Raw genomic sequence first — 15,160 nt, 5'->3', positions numbered from 1 at the left:
TATGCCAATTGAGCTAGATGTCCTCTGAGACCATTGTCCCCACCCTCAGCACAGTAACTTGGTCCCTCATGGAGTTGGGGTGTGTCTACGAAGCTTCTGTGACTTTGTCTCGGTCAAGTTGTGCTGACTTCCCCAGTATTGTGTACTGTCTTATCCTTCACCAGAGTTACTACTTATCTATTGCCTAGTTAGTGTTTTTTCCCTCCCCACTTCTATTGATTCTTTCTGTGTGTAAACTTTTTCATGGGTTTTTATAATAGCGGCCTCATACAGTATTTGTCCTTTTGTGACTGACTTATTTCACTCAGCATAAGGCCCCTGCGATTCCTCTATGTTGTGAGATGTTCCACAGATTTATCATTGTTAGTTGTGTAGTATTTCATTGTGTATATTTACCATAGTTTATCTATTCATCTGTTGATGGGCACTTACGTTGCTTCCACCTTTTTGCTATTGTGTCCATTTTTCTTTAAAATAAAAAATGCACTCTAGAAAGAAATACTTATCTAAGTACACAATCTCCAAATAACTAATGAACTCTACTCAGGATTAGACTCTTAAGGAAACAAAGAAAGATTGAAGATTGGGTTATCTGACTTCCAATAAATCACAGAAGTAATTAAATTTCTAAAAAAAAAATGTTTAAGAAGAAAATATTTAAACTAATATCAGCTTTTCTAGAACCCAAGAGAAGTCTTTGGAAAAGGATTTCATGAAAATAAGGTAAGCAAACTAGAATAATCATTATATTTTATTTTATTAGCACAGAAGCTGGACAGTTATTTTTATTCTCTGAATCTAGGCCTATCATGGATTCCAATTCTTTTTTTTTTTTTAAATGAACAGTTTAAGATGTCAATTGCATCAAAGTCGCTGATGCAACCCACCTCAACTTCTCAGGATAATATCCATGAAAATGTAAAATAAATATGTATAACTGAAAATCACCCTATTTTAAGGGCCTGGGAAAATTTTCCACTAAATCCAGTGCTATTGACCTTATAATAAAGAGGTATACTGTAGTCCAGAATATGTAGTCTCCAAAAGTAGAACAATGAAGGAAGAAGGAGAAATGGGAGATCCTGATTAATTCTTGACTTTCCTTATGAATTTGGACCCCAGGTTCAGAAATACAGATGAATTACATGCCAACACATGACATATGTCGCTCATACATAAAGCTCAGATCTTTCCTCAGCTGTATCATTTCTACTCCTGTTACTTTTTTAATTGCTAACAACTTAACATTGTATCTTTAAATTTATATTTATAAATTTGCTACATAGTAGGTAGAGTTGAAAGTCAAACATATTGGAAGAGAAAGCCAAAATTATTCTCATGGGGAAAATGGATATAAATGATCAATTATGTAAATTATTAACTGAAAATAGTGATTCTTTTGTGTGGGAGGCATGAGGTATCCAGTGAAAACTCTAATGAAGTCTATGGACCCTGTTCCAGGAAAAAATGCACATAGGCACATATATCCAAACATGCTGATATATTTTCAGGAGGTTCATGGGCCCCCGAAGTCCATCCATGGACACTGCATCTTGAAGGCTGCAAACTCTGCGTGGTCAGACGCTGGGTTGCAAAATTCTAATAAATGCTAAATACCAATACATATTATCCAGACTCCAAGGAATATGTGATTGGGATCTGTTTGTGAGTCCTGAATCCAACATGCCTTACATTCCATCATTAGCTATTTCTGTAATATAGTTTTAGATCTCCAATTCTTAAACAATGACAGCTGCTGCTTGTCTTTTTGAGTGAGCCCTGAAGACTACCCATTTAATGCTGATTGAGAAAACAATAAAATGCATAAGTGAAAAGTCAGTTTAAAAACCAGTAAACATGACAAAGGATGGAATCTGACTCACAAAATCCGTTTCGAGTTTTCCCATTTCTTGCTTATAGCTTCTCATTCTGTTGCTGTACATTCCTCGACTTTGGGGTGGTATCTCTCTGACTTCCAAATCCATCTGTTCCAGCTGAAAACGGGGGAGAAAAAAAACATGATTTGAAACATATGCTTATTCTTTACTGGACCAGAAATTTAAAGTTGAAAGGACTTAATTCCAACTACTCATTTTACAGTTGAGAAGCCAGGCCCAGGGGGCAAAATGCCCAAGGTCAAATAGCGTGGGAACTATTGTGGTTGATTTTTATTTAGCTCAACTAACAGTTAATGAGAGCTTGCAGAATGACACAGGGAGTGCCAGAGTCTTTACTTTGGCAAGAATTTTTTAAAAAACATACGTGTTATACGCAACAATCCAAGAAGCTGGATTATATGAAGAAGAATGCAGCATCAGGCTTGGAGGAAGACTTATTAACAATCTGTGATATGCAGATGACACAACCTTGCTTGCTGAAAGTGAAGACGACTTAAAGTGCTTACTGGTGAAGATCAAAGACTACGGCGTTCAGTACGGATTACACCTCAACATAAAGAAAAGAAAAATCCTCACAACTGTATCAATAAGCAACGTCATGATAAATGGGAGAAAATATTGAAGTTGTCAAGGATTTCACTTTTACTTGGATCAACAATGAATACCCAGGGAAGCAGCAGTCAAGAAATCAAACAACACATTACATTGAGCAAATCTGCTACAAAGGACCTCTTTAAAATCTTAAAAAGCAAAGATGTCACCTTGAAGACTAAGGTGCACCTGACCCAAGCCATGGTATTTCCAATTGTCTCATATGCATGTGAAAGCTGGACAATGAAAAAGGAAAACTGAAGAAGAATTGACACATTTGAATTATGGTGTTGGTGAAGAATATTGAATACTCGACAGCACTGGGTTCTGGGTTTTTATGGACTGCCAGTAGAATAAACAATTCTGTCTTGGAGAAAGTACAACCACGTGTCTGTCAGTTTTCTTGTACTATGGGGGCTTGCATGTTGTGATGCTGGAAGCTATGCCACCGGTATTCAGATACCAGCAGGGTCACCCATGGAGGACAGGTTTCAGCTGAGCTTCCAGACTAAGACAGACTAGGAAGAAGGACCCAGCAGTCTACTTCTGAAAAGCATTAGCCAGTGAAAACCTATGGATAGCAGCAGAACACTGTCTGATACAGTGCTGGAAAATGAGCCCCTCAGGTTGGAAGGCACTCAAAAGATGACTGGGGAAGAGCTTTTCTGATTAGGAATATCTTATACATATGATCAACATGTGATCTCAATGTCTAGTCTAACTCTTTATAACAATGTTGATACGTTAAATGGATACAGTGATATCATGTTAAATTACACAAAGCTCACTGAAATCCCAGAAGGGCACTTTTTAATGACCTGCCATTATGTAACACTTTGGATACAGCACATAATAGTTTAATGGGAGGCAATACATAATTAGCATAATGGTTAAGAGCATAGGCTTTGGAGTTAGTTAGACTCCTGTGTTGACAAGGTAGACTCCACTGCTCATGAGTCATGTAATCTCGGACAAATTTCTTAACATCTCTGTACCTCATTTTTCTTTTTTCTAAAAATAGTAACTCTTTCCTGGGGTGGCTGTGAAGATTAAATGAGGTAATTCCTGTAGTATGTTTAGAATAGTTTCTCTTACTCGGTAAGCACTAGATTAATGTTAACTACATTAGTGATGATTACTGATGATGATAATGTATTTAAAAACAAACAACAACAACAACAAATTGGCCCAAGCCAAGTCTGATAAATTCACACACAAAAATGTTGCCATGCACTTTACATTTTAAAGCATTCTAAAAAGTTATTTCCACGAACACTATAAGCTTGTCAATAAAACTCTTACTTATCCAGTGTTAGAGCCTGGATAATAATAGAAAGACATATAAACCAGACAACTATGCTTCAATTAACAGGCATCAATTTTATTAAATAAAAAAAGGGGAGGCAATTTAAAGTAGCCTTGATTTAAGCAGTGGTTCATTTAAATTATTTACACTTCTGAACATAAATGTGAAGCACCAATAAATCACGCAGTTACTTAACAAGGTAGTTATTTAAAGCACTTCTCTGAAATCCTCATCCAGTACTTAGTTCTAGCCAAGGTGAACACGATAATTCAGACAAATAACTCCAAATGTGCATGTAAGTGAAAACCCAAGAGTGAAACACATTTTTGTTTAAAGTGTTTTACAAGGATACGTAAAACTAAATTAAAAGTAGATAAGAAAGAAACAAGCAACCAGCACTTAAAATGAAACCAGGAATAAGGCTAATATACACTTATCTTATGTTGTCACATCACTTACAGAGCCAATGTAAAGTGATAATTACAAGGTAATTACATGATAATTATAAGGCATGTAGTGTCCGAGAGATTAACACAGACCAGTTTGTTCAGCAAAAACACAACTAATCCTAACACTCCAATAAAAGTCTTTCTCCCAGAGCCTCCATCAAAAGGGCAGTACATAGTATAATGAACAGCGTTCTTAACAATGTCATCAGAATTAGCTTTCTGATCATTTTAAACAAACAGAGACACATATCTGGGGTGGAAGTCTTTGTATCATAATAACTAGAGATGACTACAAAGATGAATATAACTACACATTATACTTCTTGATACTGTAAAGCCTTGGTTATCAGGAGACTGGCTTTTCAATATCATCAGTTAACAAAGTGTCTCCAGAAGAAGGCCAGCAAATAAACCAAAGCACAGATTTTGAAAGCAAAAAGCTGCTACTGAGAGCTCAACAATAATATAAGAAGTCAAGGAGAGATCCAAAGAATTTATTCAGGGTGTTTAGTATTTAGGGTAAGCCTGCCAACCTGAAAGCCTGCCAACCTGCCAAGCATTTATTAGAATTTGGAAACCCATATAAAAGGTCAGTCTTTTTACATGAAGGCAAAGAAGCATGAGAGAAGCAGTTGGCTATAACAAAAACAAAACTAAGGAGAAAAGCATTTGAAAGAAAAGGAAACTTTCAAAAGAGAAGCAAACATTGGGAGCTGTGAAGCTGAGAAGCCAGAGCCACCACTGTAGAGACTGTGACTGCAGCTAGCAGAGATAAGAAGTGGCGATGGGCACGGAGCGCAGCAGACATTACGACAACTGAGAGAAGAACCAGCAACAGAGGCAGAGGATAGAGCATGGATGCCACTCAATGCCCTAGCCCTTGAAGGCACAAAGAAAAAGTTCACTGTGCAATAGGGAATAACTGCCACCTATCCCTTAGCCAACCTGTTCCCATCGAGTTAATTCAGGCTCATAGCGACCCTATAGGACAGAGCAGAACTGCCCCACAGGGTTTCCAAGGCTGTAATCTTTACAGAAGCAGACTGCCACATTTTTCTCTCACAGAGTGGCTGGTGGATTCAAACCGCCAACCTTTTGGTTAGAAGCTGAGCACTTTAAACACTGTGCCACCAGGGCTCTGTATCTATTACTCAAAGCACCCCCAAAGCAGCAGTTCCCCACGTATGGTCCTGTTACCAAATATTAGTCAAATAAGTTTGACCACCTTCTATACTTTCTTCTTAGAGATTTATGATGCCTTGTAGCCTGCTTAAGGGTCCAAGAGGATTCTGTATAAAAACAACCAAAAAAGACCCCAAAACCCAAACTCTGCTTAAGTTACAGTTTCCCAAACTTATTTTAACAGGTCACGTCTGTTAAGAGAAACACACTCTAGAAAATTGTCCTAAGTATGTTAGTGGTTGTTGTTAGGTAGTCGAGTCAGTTTTGACTAATAGTGACCCCATGTGACAGAGCAGAACTGTCCCATAGGATTTTCTTGGCTGTAATCTTTACAGAAGCAGATTGCCAGGCCTTTCTCCCTCAGAGTTGCTGGGTGGGTTCGAACCACCAACCTTTCAGTTAGTAGTGGAGCATTTAAATGTTTGCACCACCAGGGCTCCTCAGTATATCAGTAAGTAGCACTAAAGGAATCCCAAGCAGTACCCTTCAGTATTTAGGAAAGCAACACATTCATTTAAGACCACAATGCAGTAATAAGTTGGATCATACTTACAATAACCTTGTTTTTAAAATAATAATAAAAAATTGAGACAATGCTTTTAATACTTTCCACCCGATTTGTGGATTTATTGATATGACAAAGTAGACCTAGCGCTCTAGGTCTGGCACACCTAGGCGCATATCCTTACCCCACCACTTACTGGGCATGGCATCTCAGACAAGTTAATCTTTCTAAGTCTCAGTGTCCCCATCTACAAAATGGAGGTATTAACGGCTGGGAATAACTCCTCCATGGACCTCTCATGTTTCTACACATCTTGCTAGATGTGTCAGGAATGCAAGACCCTGACAGCTCTTTACCCAGGCCTTTTCTCTGGGTTGTGTTTGCAGGGAGCAACCTTAAGGGATGAAATAATGTCTCTCTCTGGGACAACAAGTAGACTTGCTCACAGGCCCGGTGTTCCTCTCCTGTAACACATTCCACTGTGCATACAGGCAGGTACATCTAGGCCCACCTGCATCATCCCTGTGGGAACTGGGGCCTAGGGAACTGATGGACCATGCTGACACTCTAGATACTGCTTTTACTGTGAGTAATAAAGTCGTTCATCTCTGACCCAGGAGTCTCGTGTCTTCTGTCGGCTTGCCATGAAACTCTGGCAAGCTACCTTATTAGCTTGCAAATAGGATAAAATCTCAAGTTCTTTACCACTCTTTACAAACAGTGCTTGTCTCAGAGGGTTTTTGGAAAAATTGAATATTATAAACCAGGTACCCAGTATGCATTTAACAAGCACCAGTTATTTATAGCTATTATGAAAAGTATTAAAAAGAAATAAAAATTGGAAGTAGACATTTAATGAGTCAACTTTGTTAAAAACAGTAAAATCCCTAGAAGCTTTTTTAAGTTTTCCTCAATTTAAAAGCTGATGAATTCTGAATCATAAAATGCTAATCAGTAATATTTTATATTTCCATAGTGTATAAAACAGGCTAGAGGAAGGTCTCTGAGCTTGAATGGCTCTGGTTGCATGTTAAAATACATGAGTAAACCTGTACATACCAACTCTTTTGCTTCTTCAAGCTGTTTCTCCACATTTGCAACCATCTGTTTCTTCTCATCTGAAACAAACAAGAATATCAAGGAATTGCTAAGATGTGAATGAAACTAATACTTAAAAACTTTCCTTTTTAGTCGTATAAGTTTTTTCCTTTCTGTTCAGATTAGAGAACTACCGTATCAGGCAAATATCATTCTCTGGTGAGTGAGGGATCACTTTAAGCCACTGATTCTAGGCTATCTGGTACTATTCCATGGAGAACGTAAATTATTAAGAGATGCTACAGTATTTTAAAGAGAAACCAAACATTATTTTGTTCTTTAAAAGACACGTATCAAAATATGGTGGCCTGAGGAACTTGCAAAGTCCTAACTTTAACAATTGGAAATAACTGATTTAAGAGTATAATTTAAAAGTCACATACAAAACACTTCCTAAAACCAGGCATGATCTTATAATCCCTAAACCACTACCTACTCACTAGATACGTGATCCTGGGCAAGAAAGAATTTTTTTTGAGACTCAGTCTCTATTTACCAAAATGGAGATAAAACAATCTATTGGATTATCTTTAGCTCAAATAAGCTGACGCAAGTGAAAATACTTTTAGACTAAAGTGCAAAGTAAACGTGTGGTTTCTTCAACCTTGATCACAATTAAGTTATAACCCCTACTGTGATTCTCCTTTCTAGGAGAGACATGACCTTGTAGATATTTTCAAAAAACTTTTCCTGAAAGACTAGTCTAAAGAACTAATGGACTACCACTACTACAGCCTCCACCAGACTGAGTCCAGCATAACTAGATGGTGCCCAGCTACCACCACCGACTGCTGTGACAGGGATCACAATAGAGAGTCCCAGACAGAGCTGAAGAAAAAGGCAGAACAAAATTCAAACCCACAAAAAAAGACCAGTCTTACAGGTCTGACAGAGACTGGAGAAATCCTGAGAGTATAGCCCCAGGACACACTTTTATCTTAGTCTGAGGTCACTCCTGAGGTTCACCTTTCAGCCCAAGATTAGATAGGCTCATAAAACAAACAATAATACAGGTAGCTCACTCGTGTATACAACACTAAATGGGCACATCAGCCCAGGGGCAAGGACAAGAAAGCAGGTGGGGAAGGAAAGCTAGACAAATGGAAATGGGGAACCCCAGGTCAAGAAGGGGAGAGTGTTGACACGTTAGGGTTGGCAAGCAAGGTCACAAAACAATATGTGTATTGTTTAATGAGAAACCAATTTGTTCTGTAAACCTTCATCTAAAGCACAATAAATTAAAAAAGGAAAACTTTCCCTGAATTCCATTCCAAATCAATCAGTCCATCTATTCACAGACTTGACCTAAGTTTTGTACTAACCAGACTTATGGAACATTAGTAGTTTTTCTGCCTAGCACTCTTTTCTTCTCAGGCAATAGCCCCCTCTTTTGAGGAACCATCCCCCTCATTCACCATGCAGATCAATGGAAGGTGTTACCCCCTTAGATAACCCTGCCTGTCTGGGTCAGTGGCTTGGCAGGGGATGGGCATCTCATCCTAACTAAGCAAATCCTAGTAGCTCAATCTCTCTGGCCACATTGCTCTGGGAGGTGGTGTGGGTGTTATGGATTGAATTGTGTCCCCCCAAAATGTGAGTCAACTTGTTAGGCCATGATGCCCAGTATTGTGTGACCATCTACCATTTTGTCATCTGAAGTGATTTTCCTATGTGTTGTAAATTCTGTATCTGTGAAGTTGATGAGATGGGATTAGCAGCAGTTACGTCAATGAGGCAGGACTCAATCTACAAGATCAGATTTTGTCTAAAGCCAATCTCTTTTGAGATACAAAAGAGAGAAGGGAGCGGAGAGACGGGGGACCTCGCACCACCAAGAAAGCAATGCCAGGAGCAGAATGTGTCCTTTGGACCCAAGATTCCTGTGCTGAGAAGCTCCTTGACCAGGGGAAGATTGATGACAAGGACCGTCTTCCAGAGCCAGAGAGAGAAAGCCTTCCCTGTAACTGACACCCCGAATTTGGCCCTGTAGCCTACTAATCTCTGAGAGGATAAATTTCTGTTATAGCAACACTAGATAACTAAGACAGTGGGCATATGACCCAAGCCGACTAATCAAAGTTCTTGAGCAAGGGTAAAGTCTTTTCCTCTCTCCTGATAGAGTTATGAGAACGTGAGCCTAAAATCTATTGGTATCCATTGTTCAAGCTCCAAGGAGAGAGCCAGTTTGTAGTGGTGGAGAATGTATCCTGCAGTTAGAAAGGAACAAGTTGAGAGCAAGGGTGTGTTTCTGGTTCCAGATAACTTGGAAACAGATTTCACTTGACTTTATCATGATTTTGTTTCTTGAGCCAATAAATTTATTTTTCTTTATTTAGTTTAAGTTTGGCTTCTGTTGTATTGATCCTCGTGAACACTAACTAATACAACAGACTAGAAAAGCCATGAAGCTTGAAATGGGTTCAATATCTACTACCTAACTGGCCCCTACTAGCTGACTAGTCCCTTAGAAGGATGGTCAACACTAAGTGCAGGATCTTTAGTAGAAATTATTATTCTACTGAAATAATAATGAAGTTTTGCTAACCCCAACCTCTTCCCTTTGTTCCTCCCAAACTAGGCAGGGAGGAGGAAGGGAGGGAGAGGGGCAGCAGGGAGCAGCTGTCACACGAGGTGTTTTGTGTGTTCTCTACATATTTCTCCCTAAGAAAAACAGCACACATTTGAAATTAGAATTCAGCTCATTTTCCCATCCTTGAAAAAGTTAAATCTATGTATAGCCACATTAAAAAATTTAATAAATGACCCCAAATTTATCTGCTTCTGGAACATTTCAATCCTTCTAACATCTCCACCCAGTTATAGTACAATTAGTTCTGTATTTTTTGTGACATAGCAGAATACGGAAACCCTGGTGGCTTAGCGGTTAAGTGTTACGGCTGCTAACCAAGAGGTCAGCAGTTCAAATCTGCCAGGCGCTCCTTGGAAACTCTATGGGGCAGTTCTATTCTGTTCTATAGGGTCACTATGAGTCAGAATCAACTCGATGGCAGTGGTTTTTTTAGAGCAGAATACAAAATAAGACAAGCTCAACATGGACCAAGAGTGAGATTCTGTATTTTTCATATCAGAAGGAACGTCTTGTTTTCTTTAATGCACTCAGTGATTAAGAAAGTCCATGCCATGGACCCCCAGGACTAGTATGTACCAATTTCCGTCATTAACAAAACAAAACAAAGGAAAAACCTCTCTTGTTCTGTCTTCCCCTTTGTTACAAATCTCTCTTCTCCCATCCCCTCACCTACTCCCCATAATTTAGCTCCTGCTTCCACCATTCCGCTGAAATTACTCTCATTAATATTAATGACCTTTCCATTGCCAAAACTAATGGGCACTCTTTGCTACTATTTTTACTTAATCTAGTGGCATCTGACACTGTGCTCCTCCCATCCTGTGACTTTCTCCTCTCCTGGTAAGTAGTTCCCAATGGAAAGTTGAGGCGCTGTTGCCAGAAGGTAGGATGGAAGATGCTGTGCAGTCCGAAGCTACAGATGTCCACTGCACTCATTTATTGCAGTCTTACAGTCTTTCCCCGTTTAGCCTGTCCAAGCCCACCTGCCCTTCTGGGGACATGATCTCACCTCCTCTGAATTCCTAGGGCTCTTGGCTCTGATGTAGTGGCCCTAGAGGTAATGAAATTAGTTTCTGTTATTTTCCTCTTCTGTATCATCTCTAGCTCCTCGAAGGCAGGAACCACTTTTCATTCTCTTTTTTTAGAGACCACTCTTGACACATCTTTGTCCCACCATATTCAGAACAGAGAATTGTACACGGTACATGCTCGATAGCCACTTACTGAATGAACAAACCAGTCTTTGCATTCAGCAACATATTTGCTACTCACAGAGCAACTGAGAAGAAAACTCCATCAACAAGGATTGGGAAAAATCTTGCCACTCGAATATGGCAAGTTTCCCTTTTATGAAAGAAGTTGTTAAACTTGGGTGGGGGTGTAAGGTGCAGTACGAGTGTATCATTTTCTCATAAAATCTATTTCATGATGGTACTATCATAAATAACTCTGGACTAACCCAATCTTTGGCCCTCAACAGTGTTCTTCATATTCTTAAGAAGAGAAGAATTTAAAAACTAACAGTTTGAGGGAAAGCATGAGGAAGGAAGGACTGAATTAGTTGACCTTGGAAGTACCTACCAGCACTAAATTTTGGTAACTTTCTGTAGGTAAGGACATGTAATTCCCAAGAAAGCTTCTCTTTACCCGTCCCAAATGTCATTCCCTTGACAAAGGATTTGGAACTCCATAATTAATAGCTACCATTATTGCACAAGGTGGTATGTGTTTAACATACCAGTCAATCCACCAAATAACCCTGTGGAGGTAGTATTATTATCCCATTTTCACTTACAAACAAACTCAGAGAGATTAAATAATTTTCCCAGAGTTAGCCAGCTAATAAATGGCAGAGTTATGCCATGGTCTGTTTCCAAAGCTGAGCTCTTAACTATTGTACGTAGTATATAAACAAACTCCCCCATTTTTTTTTCTTTACATATAGGCTCGATGAGTACTGACAGAGATGTATTTGCGTAGTGTAATAATTCCTTGCCTACTCAATACTAACCGAAGTGCTTAGTGTTGACATACACATTAAGTATTGGCATAGTAGGATACTTTTTTGCTTTCTCAATAAAAATTGAAGTGCTTAGTCAGGCTCGAACACTCCCAATGTAGTAAAAGTGTCAGGCCCCACTTGACTTCAGTTCCCGGTACTTGTCATTGCACAATGGAAATATTTTAAAATAAAAGTACCAGCAGAAATTATGTACTGGAAAACTTAGAGTGAAAACTACTAATACAGAAACTTTTTGACATTAGGGGGAAAAAAAATGGGTATAAATTACTGATGCTACACTGTGTAGCATACTGCAGAATTGTCAATGTTAAAGTAAAGACATTCTGGAACGATCCATGTGGTGACAGAGATGGAGACATTGGTATGAACCTGTATTTCACTTACGACAAACGATTACATACACAAATATTTATAGTTACGGGTATATACATGAGTTAGTATAGACACATGTATTTCCTCACTCTGTCTGCTAAAAGGGTCTAGACACAGTAACACCCCAGTAGTGACAAGCATATCTAGTGACCAGATCTTTGTTTCTAATACCATTCTTCAATAAAAGGGATCAGGGCTCTTTGGAGAGAAAGATCACTCTAGGGCTCTGTGGTCTGCATCCCAAAAACACATAACCCCAGTCTAGTCATGAGAAAAACATCTGACCAATTCCAGTTGAAAGACATTCTACAACATACCTGACCAAACCAAACTTACTGCTGTCAAGTTGATTCCAACTCATAGTGACTCTACAGGACAGAGCAGAACTCCCCCCATAGGGTTTCCAAAGCTGTCATCTTTAGGGAAGCAGACTGCCACATCTTTCTCCCTTGTTGTGGCTGGTGGGTTAGAACCGTTGACCTTCTGGTTAGCAGCAGAATGCTTTAACCACCATGCCACCAGGGCTCCTTACACCTGTCCAGTACTCCTCAAAACTGTCAAAGTCATCAGAAACAAGGAAAGTCTAAGAAATGGTCACAGTCAAGGGGAGCCTAAGGAGGCATGATGACTAAATGTAATGCGGTGTCCTGGATGAGATCCTGGACCAGAATAGGGGCACTAGGTGAAAACTAAGGAAACATGAATAAACTACGAGGTTTTGGTTAATAACAATATATCAATATGGGTTCATGAACTGTAACAAATATATTAATGTAAGATGAAGAACTGGGTGTGGGGTATATGGGAACTCTCTGTATTATCTTCCCAATTTTTCTGTAAACTTAAACCTGTTCTAACATTGAAAGTTTATGTAAAATATCAGCGAAGCCATGACTTAGATTGACTAAATCGTTGAAGGGAGTCCCTCTTGGAGTAGTTTATGTATCTGTGTGTACATATTATGTGTGCATACACATATATGTGAGTGTGTATACAAATATACACATATATTTGTATGTGTGTGTGTTATTCAAAGATAAAGCATTTAAACATTCCGTAAATGCGCTAAAATTTTTATGAGATATAACTGGGCCAACTGTAACAGCTGAAGGCTATTTTTCCTGTATGTACAACTTAAGGTGGACCCTGCCCAGCAGCACATGGAGCTGACTGCGAGATAGCAGTGAGTTTCTGAATTAGGTTTGGAACCAGCCCTTCAATCCTAACTCTCTAGAACAACAGAAATATAATGCAAGCCATATATGTAATTAAATTTTTTTTCTAGTAGTAACATCAAAAAAAGTAAAAAAGAAACAAGTAAAATTAGTTTTAATAATACATATATTTAATTTTAATAATATTTTAACCCTATATATCCAAAGAATTATCATTTCACTACATAGCACAAACCACATTGCAAGTGCTTGACAGTCACATGTGAACAGTACAATTCCCAAGCCACACACATTTAAGCAAACCACTGTTTTCAGAAGAGCACACTTTCCTGAATTCCTTCACTACAACCACCCTGCAAAGGGAAGAGAGAATCCATGCACTACTTTTATGGCTTCTTCCGTACATGACCAGTCTAGATGCTGTCCTAAATCCTCTAGGACTTAGGATAACCCATCAGCTGGATTGGAACATTTCCTTCCAGAAAGGACCTGTCTTGCCCCACCACTTCCACTCCCCTGACTCCCTCCTTGATGTTCTGAGTTGAAAGCCCAGCTCCAATTTCATATCCAAAACTCGCCTTCCTTCAAACGCTGGTGTTCATAAAGAAAAATTCATCTAACTCTAATGTAGGTACAGAAAAAGGTAAGACTTGAGGTCCAAGTTCATTAAGATTGATTTAGTTCAATTAGTATCCAAAAGTCTGAGCAGCAGCTGGGTCCTGGCTAACTCTCCAAGTTGTTGCCATCAGCAGCAGCAGCAGCAATATTATGTGATATTATGCACTTTCTCTGGGTAAGAATTGTGCTAATGCTTTACATGATTGATTTCGTTTGACTGTTACAATATCTTAAGGTCGTTACTACTAGTCTCCTCCCTTCCCCTCCCACAATGCCCACTCCATTATACAGATGAAGGAGGCAAGGCTTAGGGAGGTCAAGCAACCTGCCCAAGGATTACACACACTGTAAGTGGCAGAGCTGAGATTCTAAACTGATCTGATGCCATGTCAGAGTCTTAACCTTTCTTGGTACATTTCCAACTCCAGCCACAAAGTGACAGGATTCACAGTAGATCATTTGTCTCTCTGTGAATGGTGTGGTAGCTAATTGCAAAAGAACAGTTTGGTTAAAATCCTTTCCGAAGCCTGTTTGAGGTAACGAAGGCTCTGACCTGTGGAAAGTATCCCTCCCCCATCCTTTAGGATTTCACTCCCATCTCCAGAGGAAAAGAAACTTCACAATAAATTAATAACAGTTATGATAATAATTAATTCGTTAAGGTTTCTGCTCAGTCATTTTCCTGGCTTGACCAAAGAACAGTAATCATTAAAAATCAACTTTTGAATATGGTGTCATAAAAGTATTAATAACCTAAGAAGAGACTCATCCACTTCATTAATCTAATTCCTGAAACAAACACTTTAAAAGCAAAGTCTCTGTATTGTTAAAAACATATACCACATAATCAAATTTCTTTTTTAATGTCAAGTTTTAAAATGTTCAATCTTTTCTACTGTCTTTGGAATTAACACTTTAATACACCCGACACACAAAACAGGGAGTGAAGTTAATTTCAACCAATCCTACCCACTCTACTTCCATTTTAAAAAGTTAGTATGTTTGGGGAATGAACTGCTTTGGCTAAAAAGTTTGCTCCAATTTTTAACCTTCTTAAGCCGAGCTTAAGGAAACCCTGGTGGCGTAGTGGTTAAGTGCTATGGCTGCTAACCAAGGGGTCAGCAGTTCGGACCCACCAGGTGCTCCTTGGAAACTCTACGGGGCAGTTCTACTATGTCCTATAGGGTCGCTATGAGTCAGAATTGACTCAACAGCACTGGGTTTGGTTTTGGTTTAAGTCAAGCAAATTATAGCTCATCTCCACTGGGTCAATTTCAGCTGAGTATCACAACCATTAATGATATCAGGAGAGATGTTATAATTACTTTTAATCATATTGTTTTTTAACATGGT

General features: G+C 38.9%; 1 protein-coding gene across 16 annotated transcripts in view; it reads right to left on the bottom strand.

Moving 5' to 3' along the window:
- VTI1A (vesicle transport through interaction with t-SNAREs 1A) overlaps window positions 1–15,160 on the bottom strand; it is a 378,820-nt gene that overhangs the window by 360,805 nt on the left and 2,855 nt on the right. For all 16 annotated transcript variants that reach the window (XR_007513468.1, XM_049855513.1, XM_049855521.1 and 13 more), the window contains exons 2-3: window positions 6,991–7,049; window positions 1,884–1,994 (exon numbers count right to left, since the gene is read on the bottom strand). Coding sequence is in view for 15 of the 16 variants with exons in the window: in XM_049855513.1 (XP_049711470.1) it covers window positions 1,884–1,994; window positions 6,991–7,049 (170 nt within the window). In the remaining variant the exon portion in view is untranslated. The remainder of the gene's footprint in view (window positions 1–1,883; window positions 1,995–6,990; window positions 7,050–15,160) is intronic.

Source organism: Elephas maximus, chromosome 16 (assembly GCF_024166365.1).
Source record: "Elephas maximus indicus isolate mEleMax1 chromosome 16, mEleMax1 primary haplotype, whole genome shotgun sequence".
Lineage (NCBI taxonomy): Eukaryota > Metazoa > Chordata > Mammalia > Proboscidea > Elephantidae > Elephas > Elephas maximus.
Note: the sequence above shows the minus strand (reverse complement) of the source record. Positions and strands in the feature narration are given on the sequence as shown.